This window comes from Echinops telfairi, unplaced genomic scaffold, assembly GCF_000313985.2.
Source record: "Echinops telfairi isolate 266 unplaced genomic scaffold, ASM31398v2 ScPeMD7_2010;HRSCAF=2546, whole genome shotgun sequence".
NCBI lineage: Eukaryota > Metazoa > Chordata > Mammalia > Afrosoricida > Tenrecidae > Echinops > Echinops telfairi.
The window spans coordinates 23,830,254-23,846,345 of NW_022105908.1; the positions used below are offsets into that span (position 1 = coordinate 23,830,254).

Below are 16,092 nucleotides of genomic sequence, written 5' to 3' on the forward strand. Positions count from 1 at the left end.
TGTTTAAAAAACAAAACAAAACAAAAAAAGATTACAGTCAAGAAAACCCTAAAAAAAAAAAAAAAAAGCTACGCATCTCAGCCATTATTACTTGGTCCTCCCTCATCCAGCAGGTGAGGTGGCTTTATCCTGTCTTGTCTTTATCCTGTTTAAGACTTAATAAACATTCTCTTTAAATTATACTTGAGATCTGGAGTCTCACCGCCCCAAACTTTCCCATTAGCAGCCAGGTGGCACAAACCGTTTGCGCCACCCAGTGGCGAACAACAGGAAAAACTGGCTAGATGCTGGATAAACAAACGTGCTTTATTATTATTACTCCTGCTGCTCCGATTATTATTAAGGGCATTTGTAGTTTCAGTCAGCATCACATGGAAGTGTCTTGTGTTGATGTAGCCAAGCACAACACTATTCCTCTAGGAGGACTATATTTCAGATCATGTTTGCAAATATTTTCCCAAGTCTTCTACTTGTGTGGCTGTGGGAGACTCATACCCTACAAGACACAAATGCGGTCAACCTGCAGATGCCCCAGATAAGGATCTCACTCCCAAGGAGAAGGCAGGCGGCCCTCGTGCCTCTCACTGCCAACAATTCCGACCCCAGAGGACAGACTAGCCTGCTCCTTTGGGTTCCCAAGACTTTACATCTTTACAAGGGCAGATGGCTTCACCTGTCTTCCTCAGAGTGACCTGTGTGTTTGAACCACTGACCTTGTGATCAGTGGCTCAATGTGCAGTCCACGACGACACCTCAAATCAAACCCAACTCACCACCACGAAGTCAATTTGGACTCAGCTCCTTTTTCTGTGGCAAGGTCGGAGTAATCATTGCGAGCAAGGGTTAAGAAATGGATTCTGAAGGCAGACTGCCTGGGTTCTAATCCAGCGGGGTGACTGTCAGCAGGCTCCACAGCCTCTGTGCCTCAGGTTCCTATCTGTTAGTTGAAGATAACAGTAATACTTGCCTCGTGGCATGGCTGTGAGTAGATGAGTTAATATCATAAAGTACTTAGAACCATGCCAGGCACATGCTGTCAGAATTCATTTAGAATATCATTACTAATAAACTGGAGCTCTGGTTGCATGGTGGGTTGTACATTGAGTTGTTCACCCCAAGGTCATCTGTTTGGACCTACTCGCTGCCTTAAGGGAGAAAGATAAGGCCGTCTGCTCCCATAAAGATTTACAGCCCTGGAAACCCTCAGGGGCTGTCCCACGCTGTCCTGTAGGGTCACTAGGAGTTGGGATGAGCCGATGGCGGGGAGTTTTTGAGAATGAGTGAACTCGCTCCATTCAACAGCCTCTCTGTCGCGCGTAGGGAGGTGTGCCGGGCTTCTCGCCCACCCACACCCTCGTCCTTACAGTGGACCAGATGCTCAGGCCATTTCCTTCTTTCCGCCTCCCTGTGAAAAGGAGCCCTGGTGACAGAGCAGGTCACACATTGGGTTCATAAGCCCACAAAGTCAGTGGTTCAAAGCCCTTAGCTGCTCCACGGGAGCAGCATGAGGCTGTCCGCTCCTGGATTTACTCAAAATCACCTCAGTGATCAGCACAGTGATTGGAGGGCCCATGGGGTAGTGGAGTCTGGAGCAACTTGGAGTCACCACTGTAGAAGGCCAAGCAAGAGGCCCCACTGGCTGATCTTGGAATGAAAGGAATGGGCCTGTTCTCACTCAAAGAGCCACGGCCACCTGAGGAAGGTCTGAGTCATAGGTGAACCTGCCCAGGGCTTCCCTACACCGGGTATCCTTGTCAAAAGCATGATCTCTGAGGCTCTTGGAAGATTGAAAGGAGGGGAGAAATCCCGTCCATCTGTGTATTGAACAAACATTTCTCAAATGCCTATACTGACCTGACAGAGTGCTGGTGGTGCTGTGGGTTAGACATTAGGCTGAGAACTGCAAGGTGGGTGGTTCAAACCCACCAGCAGCTCTGGAAAAGAGACATCAAACTAGCTGCTCCATGTAGTCTCAGAAACCCAAGAGCGGTTCTCGTACTCAAAAAAATTTTAAAAAGCCCCAAACGCACTGCTAGCGCATTCATTCTGGTTCATAGGGACCCTCCAGGGCAGGACGGGACCACCCCGTGGGCTTCCAAGGCACCCTTTGAACTGCGGATCCCGAGATGAGCAGCCGATCCCATCGGTTCTCTATGAGGCATTGTCTCTTATTGCTCTTTTAGCAGTTTTAGTGGCATGTACGTCTCATGTCATGCAGCTTCGTCTCCAACCCTATTAAGGAGAGTTGTGCAGTCTGTAGGAAACAGAGGGCTGTCTCCCGAGTCTCCCTCCAACAGATGTCAGACTGAGGCCACTGCTGGCACCTGATGATAAATGATTGTCAAGTTACCTCCCTGAAGGCAGGCAGTCGCCAGACTACAGGCAGGCCCCCCTCCCTGCTGTTAAGGACAATGGGCTACTTCTCCCTAAAGGCCTGCAACCATTAGCTTGGTCTCCGTAGTGGGGTTTACACTCTAGTGATCATGGTTTCTTGGAGATCCAGAGAACAGATCTGACCTGCTCAGTGACATCCAAAGTTAGGCTGCCATCCTGAATCTAGGATCTGCCCTTCTTGTCACATGCATACCCCCAATCCCTCCTCTTCCTATTGCGTGTATATCCCTAGATTGTCCCCCTCTCATTGCTGTATAACTTATAGTGCAACCCTTCCTGTGAGGTATGTCTTCACCTGTAAAGTGGGCTTGCACCCCCCAAAGATATATAGGCCCGGGTTAGCAATAAAGAGCTCTCTCTCGGGCTCTCCTCCCTTGGCCTCTGGTCGGCTTCCCTTCCAGTCCTTACTCCCCTGTTCCCTTTCCCCTTGTCCTCCTTCCCCTCCCCCTCTCTCCACGTGGACCCTCAAGAGGGGCTGAGGTGAACATGCTACCATGACATGTGTCTGACTCCGTGATTTCAATCTCTCTCCTATGTCTTGTGCTCTCTAGGACTTAAATATGTATATATCTCAACCATACAATTGTGCCTATCGAACCCGTGATCAGTGGTGGGGCACCGGCCTGGCACCCCTTTCCCCCTCAGCAGTCGTCACCGCCATCAACTTCAGAACACTTTCTCCACCCCATCGCTGTGGCTCGCTGCCTGTCAGCGGGTTTTGTTCGGGGTTTTAGGGTGAGCGTAATGTAAGTCCTCATCTGGACGCTCAGGATACAGTGATGAGCCAGACAAGTCCTGTTGCTGCTACTCAGGCACTGGCTTCGTGTGTGGGAAGACAGACCATGAGCACGTAAAGCAGTGTGTTTGCATAGTATGCATATGTAAATACATCTTGATCAAGGATTTGGAAAGTACAAAATATGTATTAAAAGATGTACAGTCAAATACCCATTTATAAACTATCAAGGGCTGATGAGGGAGGGGGGAACGGGGAGGGAGGGGAAAAATGAGGACCTAATGTCGGGGGTTTAAATGGAGAGAAAATGTTTTGAGAAACGATGTACAAATGCGCTTTACACAATTGATGTGTGTATGGATTGGGATAACAGTTGTATGAGCCCCTAATAAAATGTTAAAAAAAAAAGATGTACAGTCTCTGGAACCCCAGGGAGCCCTTCTACTCGGCCTTACAGGGTTGCTGTGTGTCAGAATTAACTCCCTAGCAATTGGGTTTGGGGTGGACAGGGAGGGAGTGCCTTAGGGGTCTGACTCAGTGACTCAGAAAGTAGAAGAGACTCCCCTGAGGTCACACAGTGCTGAGGTCACACAGTGCTGAGGTCACACAGTGTGAGGTCACACAGTGCTGAATGCTGGAGGAGGCCGTGTGGTCACCAGGCTGCCATGCCTACTGCCCCTTCTAAGCACCTTTGTGCGCCTGTCAACACGGCCCGTGGCTCCAGTCACTCGCAAACATCCACTCCCACACACACATCATGCCCACAGTAACTCACACACCCTCCCAGACACATCCGACTCCCACACTCAAACACAGATCCACACATACACTAATGCACGTTCACACACTCACGTCTGCAACACACAGACACACGCGACATACGCATAGTGACACTCACGCACACACACGTGCACAACCCACTACGCCACCAGGCCTCCAGTTCGTTAAATTAATGAAGCTCAAAGCAGATTCTGACAGCTCGTGCCTGGCACTGTTCTAAGTGCTTTATGATATTAACTGGCATACACATCCTGGTCCAGCTAACACACACATGCCCACCCCAAGATTCACAGGGGCACACCCACACTCTCACACAGAAACGGCTGCCTCCACAGTGTCTCATTCACGTGAGGCCTGTGGTAAAAACCTTCTTCACCATGATAAAATCCCACAACAGGTCACCTCAGAGAGGCCCTCTAGGACAGGTAGAACTGCCCCTGTGGGTGTCCCAGACCATGACGCTTTTTTTGTTAATTTATTGTTAATTGGGAGCTAATACATATGTCATAATGTTCCATTGTTCAGTCACGGTGAGCAGAATTGCAAGATAGTTACCACAATCAGTTTCCAGTCTTTTTCTCCCTGGACCCCTTGACATCAGCTCCCTTCTACCCTACCCTCACCCCTGTATCTTCCTTCCCCAAGCCCTTCTTCTACTTGCTGTCCCTATAGATGCATCAATCCTGGGTGTCATAGCCCGAAACACAGAAAAACATAATACAACTTCCAGAGGGTGACCTCCAATGACATACCACCTCTGAGAGACACCCTAATCTGAACGAACAAAACACAAATACAGAAAATGTGGACAACCGGACCAGGTCCAGCACGCATCAGAGAGGGGATCCACTGGCCAAGTGTTCACTGTTCAAGTCAGATTCATGCCTTAGAACCTCTGTACTCATCTCGCCCATGCTCTCTGTTTAGTAACCCTTTCCTCCCGTCCCTGAATTGTGGGTCGAGGGAGCTCTCCAGAGGCTTGTTTCCCATGTAGTTCCCACAGATGTATCTTGGCTCCCACTGGCATCCTTAGCCTTCTGCAGACCGGATTCTCACAATGTAGGCTCTGAGACTGTTCCAGCCTTTGCTTTCAGACTATACGATTACTTCGGTGACTGCTGGTGGTGTGCTTCTTCCATGTGGACTTAGCCTGGCATCTCACTTAGATGGCTGTTGGTTTGGAGATGAGCCTTTAAGACCCCAGACGCTATTTTATCTGCTAGCCGGGCACCATCTAATTTCTTCGCCACATGTTGCTATAGCACCCGCCTCCTCTGTGTCCCCTTCCTGAGGGTGAGTACTGAGCAGGGCTATGATGTCAGCCTCACTGTTCTCAAGTCAGAGCTAGGATTGAGGGCGAGCCCAAAACCCATTCCTGGATCTATGTTTTGTTTTGTTTTTCATTTATTATTAATTGAGAGTCAGTGCATATATCATTCCATAGTTCAATCACGTCAAGCTGAATTGTACAGTTGCTTCCACGAGACCGTAACTCTTTACGGGAATGAAAGAACTCCCTTGAAGTGGCTGATGGGTTTGAACCTTTGCCCTTGTGGTTAGCAACCCAACGCATAGCCACTACACCACCAGGGCTCCTTTGGATAAGACCCAGGTGAGGGGAAATGTTGGCTTATTCAGGCAAGATGGTCTCCTTCAGTCTCATGTGCCAGGAGGGGTCTCCGGGCAGTAGCCCACTGCCTGACCTCTCCTCCCTGGGACAGAAGCAACAAAAAAGCGTCCAACAGGTTCACTGCTCAGAAAGAGGCTGGCAGAACCACTGGGACTATGGTCCTTAGTCATCCCTCAAGTCAGGAAATGCACTACACTCCCCCACACCCTGTAGCCCCATTTTCAGCCAGACAGGTTTCTAAGGGGAACGGCACTCCCAGTGCGGGACATATTCTTTAGAATAATGGACCAGCTGAGATCAAGGGGCAGCTCTGGCACACTCGGACTGAGCTCAGAAGCATGAGGAGAGAAAGGGGCAGGAAACGGGAAGAGGTGGGAGAGGGGTGTGCTCCGGGGGCAGGGAGGCCGGTGTAGCCTTGAATGAATGGAGGTGAAGCCAAATGTGCATGAATTGCTGAGTGGAAACCGGATGATCTGCTCCGTGAGCCTTCACCCGATTCGCCATGAAAAGATTAACTATGTTACCAAGGCGGTGGTCGGCTCCCTGCTGCTCAGCTGACAGGGAAAACGGTCCCATCACAAACTGACATCCTTGCTGCGGCTGCGGTGTCTGGAGTTACCGTCCGAGTTTTCACAGGATCTCTTTTCCCCAACCCTCTGTCCTGAAGAAGGAGTCCACCCGCTCCTGGGAAATGCCCGTGGGGGGGGCGGGGACGGGCAGGGCTGGTTAGCACGGCCAGCTCTGGCCACACAGTGGGTTATACATTAGCTACTAAACTGCACGGCCAGCAGTTAGAACCAACGAAGAAAGATGAGCCTTTCTCAGAGGATCAACCTCAAGACGATGAGATTGGGAAGCAGAACAGCATGATGGCTTCCTGACCCGCGGAGGCAGAGGCCCAGAGACCATGTGGCTCAGAGCCTAAGGACTAGAGAGGGACTTGGCTGCTGGCTGAGGAGAGGTGTTGCTCTGGACCAACGTCTGTAACCTTAAGGTTTTTGGAAACTAGCTTGCTGTAACCCGCTAACCTCCATAATAAATCCCCATGATGGTTTGTAAAAACACAAAAATCACAGCTCTGTAAAGCTTGTAAATTGTAATCCCTCAAAAAAATTAAAATATAAAAAAAGATGAGCCTTTCTACTCCCGCAGAGTTAAGTGGCAGAAATCAAAAAAGGAGCAGTCCTCCCCTGTCCTATAGGCTCGCCAGGAGCCAGAATCGACTGTGAGGAGAGTCCTCATGGACCAGACGAACTGGCCAAATCAGACGACTGATCTGAAAGTTCTCTAAGAGAAAAACAAACTGTTGGCTTCCTTCTTTTTTCATCGAAATCAATGGATTCACACCCTCCCCTGAGACACCCATCTCTCATCTGAATCCTAGTGTGGAGATAAACACCAGATCAGCGGGCAAGCTGGGTAGGGCTTGGGGAAACCAAGTCTCCTCAGTCAGGCGTCCCCCCGGGTCCCTCTGTGCATTCCCTCTGGGGGGTACACCCAGCACAGTGCTCCAGAGTACCACCCGCCACCAAGTTAGAAGAAAACAGCCTGTTGCCACAGAGTGGCCCCACTCATGACCACGCCAGGTCACAGGCCAGCCGTGCTCCCGAGGGTTTTCCATGGCCGGCTGGTTTTTTCTGAAGTAGATTGTCAGGCCTTTCTTCCAAGTCACCATTCTTAGAGATTAGCAGCCAAGGACATGGAGCACTTGGGGGAGATGGCAGGGAGATGGCCATCCAAGGGGAGGGGAGAGAGGGGCTCACAGCAGCCCCTGGCTTGGTGCAGGCACAGCCATTCCAGGGAAGAAACGGTCAGATCTCAAGAATCTGGAAATGAACTTTCTCAGAGTTCTCTGTGCTCACGCACCCCCGGGAATGATCCTGTGACCCCAGGGACCCCCAGTTGGCGACCCTTCTAGATTGTGAGGAGGAGGGATGGGCCAGCATAGAGGAACCCCCATGAGTGCCTGTTGCGGGTTCCTAAGTGCAAAAATCCATGCTATAGATCCTAACCCCTATACCTGTGGCTCAAGGAGCCCTGGGGGGGGGTCTTGGGTTAAATGTTGGGGTGCACAAGTCAATAGGTCAGCAGTGCACACCCACCTGCCACTGGGCAGGAGGAGGAGGAGGCTGGCTGCTGCTGCAGGGATTTGCAATGGCCGAAACCCCAGGAAGCAATTCCACTCCGTCTTCCTGGGTCCACATGAGTGGTCTCTGGTCGCACCACACGAGGAGGGTCACAGATAGGCCTGGATTTTCCATGCAGAAGTTGTCGGATTGGACAATGCTTCATTGTGTATATTGTGGCCACAATTTAAAAAAATAACTATTACACTAAAAAAGAGTCCGTATCTACCAGACGGCAACAGGTTTTGAAGTTTTTTTGGTCTTAGCACCAAAATGCAAACTCACTGCCACAGCATCCATTCTGACTCACAGTGACCCTGTAGGACAGGGTAGAATGGCCCACCCTGTGAGGGCCAGAAAGCATCCTTTCTCCTGAGTGGTCTCAGGGCTGTGAGCACGCTTCTTGCTCATTATATTAATGAGAGGACTTGTGTAGCATATCCTGAAGTGGGTGTCAAGTCCCTCCCTCCTGGGAGAGAACAGAGGCGAGGCGAGCCCTGGAGGGAAAAGCTGCCACAAAGCCACACAGAGATTACCCAGAGATGCTGAAGAGAAGGACCTCCCTCAGAGCTGACAGAGAGGGTGGGGCCTCCCCCTGGCGCGGGACCTTGCTCTCCTGGAAGAATGCCGTGTCTGGGCTCCTAAGCTACAGAAGAATCTGTTTCAGCCTCACAGCATCACAGCGGTCGAGTTTGGTCTGCCTGCCGTAGGACCACTGGGGAATTAAGTCGGGGTGTTGGCATGGGGTGTCGTGGGACAGAGCTAATGCCTCGAGGTCCCCACTGCACCTGCCTTGCAATGGGCGTGCTGCAAGCTCCCTGTGTGCCCAGACGCCACCTGAGCCCTAAAGGGATGCCTGTCTGCCCCACTCACTCACTACCATCCAGCCTTTGCTGACTGACAGGAACCCTACAGGGCAACGTAGAACTGCCCCTGCGGGTTCCCGAGACTGTAACTCTATGAGAGTACACGGCCTCATCTTCATCCCTCTGAGCAGTTGGTGGTTTCGAACCGCTGACCTTGTGATTAGTAACCCAAAGTGGAACCCACAGTATCACCAAGACTCCTGATCCCACAGCCATACTTTATGCTCACAGGCCTTGTCCAGTCCCTTCCCGCTTCTCTCTCCAGCACCTCCCCTCAGACCAGAAGGAGGTGCTCAGGCATAAGATTAAGCTGCCTCCCCCCCTGAGGATTCTTCATGCCCAGATCAAGGCACCATCCTCCTTGCCTCTTTCTCATGGAGGACCTGATTTCCTGAGCACAGAGCAGGACCCCCTGAAAGAGCCGGGCCCCACGCCAGGGGCGGGGACACACTCCTTACCCGTCTGAAGCAGGCCGGCGTTGCTGTCACTGATCTTAAAAAAGTTCTGCACATCCAGCAGCACTCCTGCGGACAGAGGGGCGAGGCTCAGAAATGGGCCGCAGTCTCGCTGGGCCTGGCCTCAAATGGCAACTGCCCCTGAGTTAGGGACAGGGCCACAGTACAGGGCCTAGCACAGGACACACACACATGCACACACACACACACACACACACATACTAGGGGGTACCCCCAGAAAAACCGATGCTCATTTGTTTTGTTTTTTATGTGAGGGGGTTAGTGCATTTGGAGTTTATTCCACCACATCAGACTATTAATCAAGCTTTCTACTTAGAGGTGCTGAAAAAATAGCTTACAGTGTGCAACAGAAAGGCCTGATTCATGGCAGACGGGGGACTGCTTTTGCCACCAAAACAAAGCACCGCTCACGCAGCCACCTCAGTGGGCTGGTTTTTGGCGAAAACCAGCATGCCTCTTTTGCCCCATGCGACCTGACTCACCTGACCTCCCTCCTCGCGACGTCTTTTTGTTTCCAGGAATGCAGAGGGACATGAAAAGACAGCGATATGAAGTAGAAGAGGTGAAGAAAAAAACGAGGGAAGTGCTGGCAGCAATCCAAACAGATGAGTTTGAAAAATGTTTCCAAGAATGAAATCACAGATTTTACAAATGTATCAAGTGTCATGGAGAGTACTTTGAAGATGATATGGTTGTTTTGTTTTTGTTTTTAATTTAATACATAGCTTTGGGAAAAAATCTGTTTAGGGGGGGTACCCCCATCGTACACAGAGTCCTCGACACCCAGACAGGCTGATACACACACGGCTATGCATCCTCACAGGCATCCCCCAAGAAATATACCCACACGCACAGATACACGAACATGCCAGGCCATCCTCCTCAAACCACACTCATGCACATATATACTGAGCTGTACACAGAAAGACGCACCCACGGGCATACATGCACATGCACAGGGCTGCCATTCACACTATAGTCTGAATGACTGGCAGCTCCTCACTGCACTACAGTGCTCAGTCATTTAGACCGCTGTGTCCACGGAAATCGTCAGTCATGCAACACAGCAGCCCTGCTTGTGCACAGACACCAGGCATGCATGTTCATACACCTGAGCATGTACATACGATGACGTGCATGCCACGGCCCACACACATGTACACAGGCATGTTCTACCAGAGGCATGCACACACTCCTGAATGCATGCATGCACACACCCCTGAATGTATACATACACACAGAGCTTCAGAGACTTGTGTCCCACGTAGGTCTGTCTGGCCCCACCTCCCCGAGGGTTCAGGCTTCTGCTAGTCACCAGCCAGGGCTCTGAAACCCCTCTGGGTTGTGGTTAAACCACAGGCACTGAGGCCAACACAGAGAGCAGAGGCCAGCCAGCCCCTGAGCACTGGCCTCGGCTCCCTGGCAGCCTCTCAACCCCTCCCCTCCTGGGACTTCTGCAGGTTACAGAGGAAGAGCCAGCAGAGCCAGCCTGCCCAACACTGCACTCCTGGAACTGGGGGGAACGGAACTGGAACCCAGGAGCCTCGGTGGCTTGGTGGGTTACATGGCGGGCTGCTAGCTGCAAGGTCAGCCGTTCAAAACCACCAGTTACTCCCTAGGAGAAAGATGAGGCTTTCTACTCTGGGAAAGACTTACAGCCTTGGACCCACAAAGGGGCAGTTCTACTCTGTTGACAGGGTGTGTAAGAGTTGGAACTGACTGGACAGGAGGAAGTTGGGTTTTGATTGAAACTCAAAAGTCCTAGTTGGAGGCACCCCATCCTCCTGCGGGGCTGGCAGGGAAGGCCGAAGACCCCAAACAGGGTGCTACAGAAGCTCCCACATAGTGGGGAAGAAAGCACCCCCACCCTCACCCCCAAACATCAGCCGGCTGCTGAAGAAGGCTCCAAGGATCAGAGAAGGGAAACAAAAGACCTTTTGTCCAGACGGTTCACAGCGGCCTGGTCCCTTTCCCCTTCCCTGGTTTTTAACCCCCTGAGGCAGACACGTCTGCCTTTCCTTGCAAACACAAACACACAGCAGGTGAGCAGCACAAGGAAACCACTCAAGGGCAGCTCCCTTGGGTATCCTCATCGTCCATCCTCTTCTCCACGGGGGCGCCCTGCGGGGTGAGCCGGGACCCAGGGGTGGGCCCAGCCTTGCCTTCCGGCTCGCTGGTCAGAAGAGGGGACTCAGCGCTGTGCGTGCAAGACACCCGCCCCAGCAAGCACCACAGCTGCCTGCGTGGTTTCACTTCTCCAGGCCTCTGTCCTCCCACGGTGACCACAGCCTCAGCTCTCCCACAACAAGGGGAAGTGCAGGGAGGGGCCACCGCGAGGGGCCCCAGGAGTGAGCCAGGGGCCCTCCAAGGCCCGTCGCAGGGACGCTGGGACCTCCATCCCGAAGCTGCCCAGCTCCCAACTGCCTCCTTCCCGTTTCTTCATGCCGCCCACTTCCCATGCCCCAACCCCACCCCCACCCTGATACCCAGGCCCGCCCACGCAGAGGGCCTCAGAGCGGACCGCTGCCTCACTTTACCTTCACCAGAAGCTCACATCTGAAGCAACCCTCCCACTTCAAAGAACTTTCTCTGGCTCCCCATTGCCCACAGAGGAAAGATCCAGCACCCAGCCTGGCCGGCACCATTGTGAGCTTCTCCCTCGGCCCCACTGGACTGGGGTCAGGAAGGAACGAGATGTCGGAAGTCCCCTCACTGGATTACCAGGGCCCACTAGGGGCTCCTGCCCACAGACATATGCTCAGTCAATCTTGACTGAATGACCGAGTGAAGGAGGGACAAGAAAGGAGAAGCAGACGGAGCCCCAGTCTTAAAGAATGAATGAGTGAGTGAGTGAGTGAGTGAGTGAGTGAGTGAGTGAGTGAGTACCAGGGGGGAAAGGGGAATCAGGTTGAGCCCCAATCTTGAAGAATGGCTGAATGAGAAGTTGCTGAGAACGCAGAAGCTGTTGGAGTCCTGGGGCCAACAAGGAGGAAGGAAGAGTGGACAGGAAGGAAGGTGGATCAGGGAGGGCTCTCAGCCGCCTGGGGCCCTAGAATCAACCCAGCAAGAGGTCTCTCTTACCTGGGAGCTGGACCAGGCTGCTCTGACCTCACAACCACCCCCAGCAGGTCCATGCAGAACCTCAAGGGCTTGTCTGTGAGACCCTGTAATCCACCCCCACCCCCCACTGCCCGCTGTCTTCACCCACTCACACCCCACCGTGTCCTCTGCCCCCACAAGCACTGTGTACGCTCCTGGTTTGGAACTGGAATCAAAACTTCAGTTGCCCATCCCAGCCCAACACCTCCAGGCCTGACACTAGCGGACACGTGCGGCAAGAGAAGAAAGGATCCTAGATGGAAGGCCCCCAGGGGGTATGCAGCCCCAGCTGGTGGCCGGGCAGCCAGAAGGCACGGCAGCAGACCACCCTGTCCCTCCTTACCAGCTATGATGAACCAGTTCATATAGTTCAGGAGGTTGATGTAGCAGAGCACGGCAGCTGCCACGTAAGCTCTCCCACGGGGCAGGCTCCACGGAACAGGTACAGCCAGAGGGGTGTGCTGGCCTGAGGCCAGCGCTCCATAGTAACCGCCCAGCCCCTCTGACCCAGGATCCGGGCCCCCAGTGGACATGGCCACCACCGCGCCAGCCTGCAGCTCCTGTCCCAGGCAGGGTGCCGCGGTGAGGCGCTCGGCACCGAGTCACTTCCTGTGTGCTCCCAGACTCCTGACCTCAAAGCGGTTGCCTTAACTGCTGGGCATCTTATCTCTCACAGGTTCCTGCAGAGCCCACTGCAGCCTCACCCTGAGGTTTCGCCATGCCCGGCTCTGAGGCCGATGGGGGGCAGAGGCTCCTGGCACCCTCACCCTGCATGGGTGGACACTCCGGACTTCCCTCCATCTGGTCGGTGGCCACGGTGAGAATGAGAAGCTTCACAGGACAGGAGATGAGATGGCTGCAGGAGGAAACTCTGTTCTTTGTAAGGGGAGCTGGCTGGCTCCAGTAGGAATGGGCGTGAATGAGGGGCTTGAGGCCAGCTCCAGTCCGGGAGCCTGCAGTTGGCTGGGAAAGCAGCCCCGAATGGGATTGCAAGTGGAGGTTGGCATCTGCTCAGGGTCCGGTGAAAGAAAGAGAGCACATGGGCAAAATTCAGTGGTCACTCGGTCCAGTTTCCTGAGGATCGTGGGCTGGTTGTAAAGCATCCCTCTGTTGTTGGCAAGGCAGAGGGCAGCAGAAAAGAGGAAGGCCCGCAAGGAGATGGACTGACACCCTGGCTGCAACAATGGGCTCAGGGACAGGAACAATTGTGAGCATGGTGCGGGACAGGGCAGTGTTTCCTTCTGTTGTGCACAAGGTCGCTGTGGGCCAAACGAATCCTTGGTGCCTAGGCAACAGCTGTCATTGTTAAGGGCCACTGAGTCAGCCCCTGACTCCTGGGGACCCAGCCCTGGCACAACAGGGCAAGACAAAATCATCCTGCATCACGATCCCCATGATCACCTGGACCATTGTGAGCCATGGCTAATTTCGGGAGTAGATCATCAGACCTCTCTTCCTAGTCCATGTTAGTCTTGAAGTTTGGCTAAAGCCTGTTCAGCATCATAGCACATAGGCCTCCACAGACAGGTAGGTGGCAGGTGCACATGAGGAGCATCAACCGGGAACCGAACTCCTGCCTGGAAGACAGAGATCCAAGCATTGAACCAGCAAGGCCTCAGAGCATCCCTCTGCAGGTTGCTTGTGTGTTACTGTGGCCGCCAGGTTACGTCTAACTCCCAACCACCCTGCAGGGTTCCCTACAACGTCGTCTTCATGACTAAGGGAGCCCAAAGAAGCAGCGATGCTTTTGAATTGTGGTGCTGGCGAAAAAGTCGACTTTGAAAGTGCCCTGGGCCGCCACAGGACCAACACATCGGTCTTGGAAGGAGGACCACCAGAAAGCCTCTCAGAGCAGGGAGGCTGAGATGTACTTCGGGCAGGTTGTCAGGAGAGACCAGGTCCTGGAGAAGAACGGGCGTCAGGCTTGGTGAAGTGGAAGGTCCTGGAGGAGATGGACCAACACAGTGGCTGCCACAATGGGCGAAAACAAAGTGTGAGCGTGGCTCCCACAGGAGCGGGCAGTGTTTCCTTCCGTGGCACACGGGGTCACACGGGGTCGCTGTGAGTTGGAACCGGCTCGACGGCACCTAACCACCATCTCGATGAAGGCAGATCACTGGGTCGTGAAGGCCGCTGGGCAGTGAGCGGTTGAACCGCCCACCTGCCGCCGCCGGCTGTACCCTCAACCACTGGGCCGCCACAGTCAAGAAAGTGCACAGCGTCTGGACCAAGCGACTGAGACAAACCAACCACGGAGAGCCTGTGGGCTGGGAGGTGAGGTCCTCCAGGAAGGTCACAGCAGTCTGTCTACGCGGCGGGGCGGCCAGGCATCCACAACGTCAGCCAAATCCGCAGTGAGCAACACCAGGTGTTTATGAGACTGGGCCAGGGCTGAGACAGGCGACAGGACTGGCTCAGATGAGAGGAGACAGAAGAGACCGCGAGACTAAGTACAACCCACGATCCTAGACTGCACCCTCATCTCGGGACGGGGAATGTGCACCGCTGGGTCCATGCACAAGGGAGGCTCCTCTCGGAGGCTGGCTGCTGAGCAGCATTGGAATATGCCCACTCCCACCACCCCCTTTCCCTGGCTCCCAAGCCTGAGCTCCCCACTGGGGACCAGGGAGCTGACCATCAGCAGGGTTCTGGGTGAAAAGGCTGTTGAATACCCAGAGGTTCCTTGAGAGTTAAGCTGAAAAACATCACTTTCTAGGAGCAAGAGAGGTGAACAGGGGGCATCAGAGTCAGGCGTGGGCAGGTGGGAAACTCCAGCTGGTCCCTTTCTGTCTCTGGGCCTCCGCTTCCCCATTCCCACATTGGGGATCATAGCTGGAGAGAGACCTGATGGTCCCAGATGTTACCTCAGCTTTACATTGAGATGCCTGTCTGTGCCTCCGCTCAGCTACAAGCTCAAGGACAGACCGCCTGCAAACACCTCCTCTGAGGAGCATGGGAGAACACCTCACTCCTTTCTCCAGAAATGACCGAGCAGCAGAAAACGGGCCACCTCAGCCCCGCCAAGCGGCAGTCCAACCCCAAAGTCCTGCTTTCTGAAGAACAGAAGGGCCTCGGCTAGCAAACGCGGTCCTTCGCTCCCCGCCTTTCCTTTTCTTCTTTTTATTGTGAATTGGGTGAAGGTTTACAGACCAAATCCATTTTCCATTGATAGACATTCTGTTTTATTTCATTGGATGTCATCCCCCAAATTTAATTTTTTTTTGCCCCGACCTCCTTCTTATTGTATATTACCACCCCTTTCACCCAACCTTGAGTGTGTCTCCACCTTCTGTGAGTTACTCACCCTCCCTCCCACCACCCCTGGTACCCAGCAGAGGAGGGCTCTTTCCTTGCCCCAGGTCATCCTGTGCAATACTTGTCCTTCTGCAAAGGACTGGCTTCACTCAGCATAAGGGCCTCCAGGCTCAACCATGTCCTGAGGTGTTTCATCATTCACTCTTTAATGTTTCATGCTTGTGGTAGTTATGTATGTCAACTTGCACAGGGGTGGAGTCTAGCCCGTCAATCAGGTCATACGTAGCTTGATGACCTCATATTGGAGGCGAGATGGAGATAAATAGCTCACTGGAGACCAGACACTCTATCTGCTAGACATTGCTGTGGACAAGCCACATGGAGGTATGCTGATAGAGCCACACCGATGGAGCCAGAATCCTGGGGCTGGAGGAGCCACATGGAGACCCACGCCGGTGCTGAGATGCTTCCACCACCACTGGATCCACAAGACTTCCTACCCACTGACCTGTGATCTTCCTGCATTAGGCGTCATTGCCTGTGTTGTGTGAGTTTGAAGAGGAATTTACAGATTAGTATTGGACATATGGGTTAATATTGGACTTCTGGCCTTGAACTGAACTGGCCTGGGATGTTTTCTTTTTTCTGTTTTTTCCTTCGTTATTTCTTTTTTTTTTAATTTTTTAAAAATCATTTTATTAGGGGCTCATACAACTCTTATTACAATCCA

General features: G+C 53.0%; 1 protein-coding gene across 1 annotated transcript in view; it reads right to left on the minus strand.

Moving 5' to 3' along the window:
* SPNS3 (sphingolipid transporter 3 (putative)) overlaps positions 1 to 12,887 on the minus strand; it is a 59,982-nt gene extending 47,095 nt beyond the window's left edge. The window contains exons 1-2 of the mRNA XM_045293330.1: positions 12,812 to 12,887; positions 8,991 to 9,056 (exon numbers count right to left, since the gene is read on the minus strand). Coding sequence (XP_045149265.1) covers positions 8,991 to 9,056; positions 12,812 to 12,881 — 136 coding nt within the window. The 5' untranslated portion in view covers positions 12,882 to 12,887. The remainder of the gene's footprint in view (positions 1 to 8,990; positions 9,057 to 12,811) is intronic.
* Between the last annotated feature and the right edge of the window lie 3,205 nt (positions 12,888 to 16,092).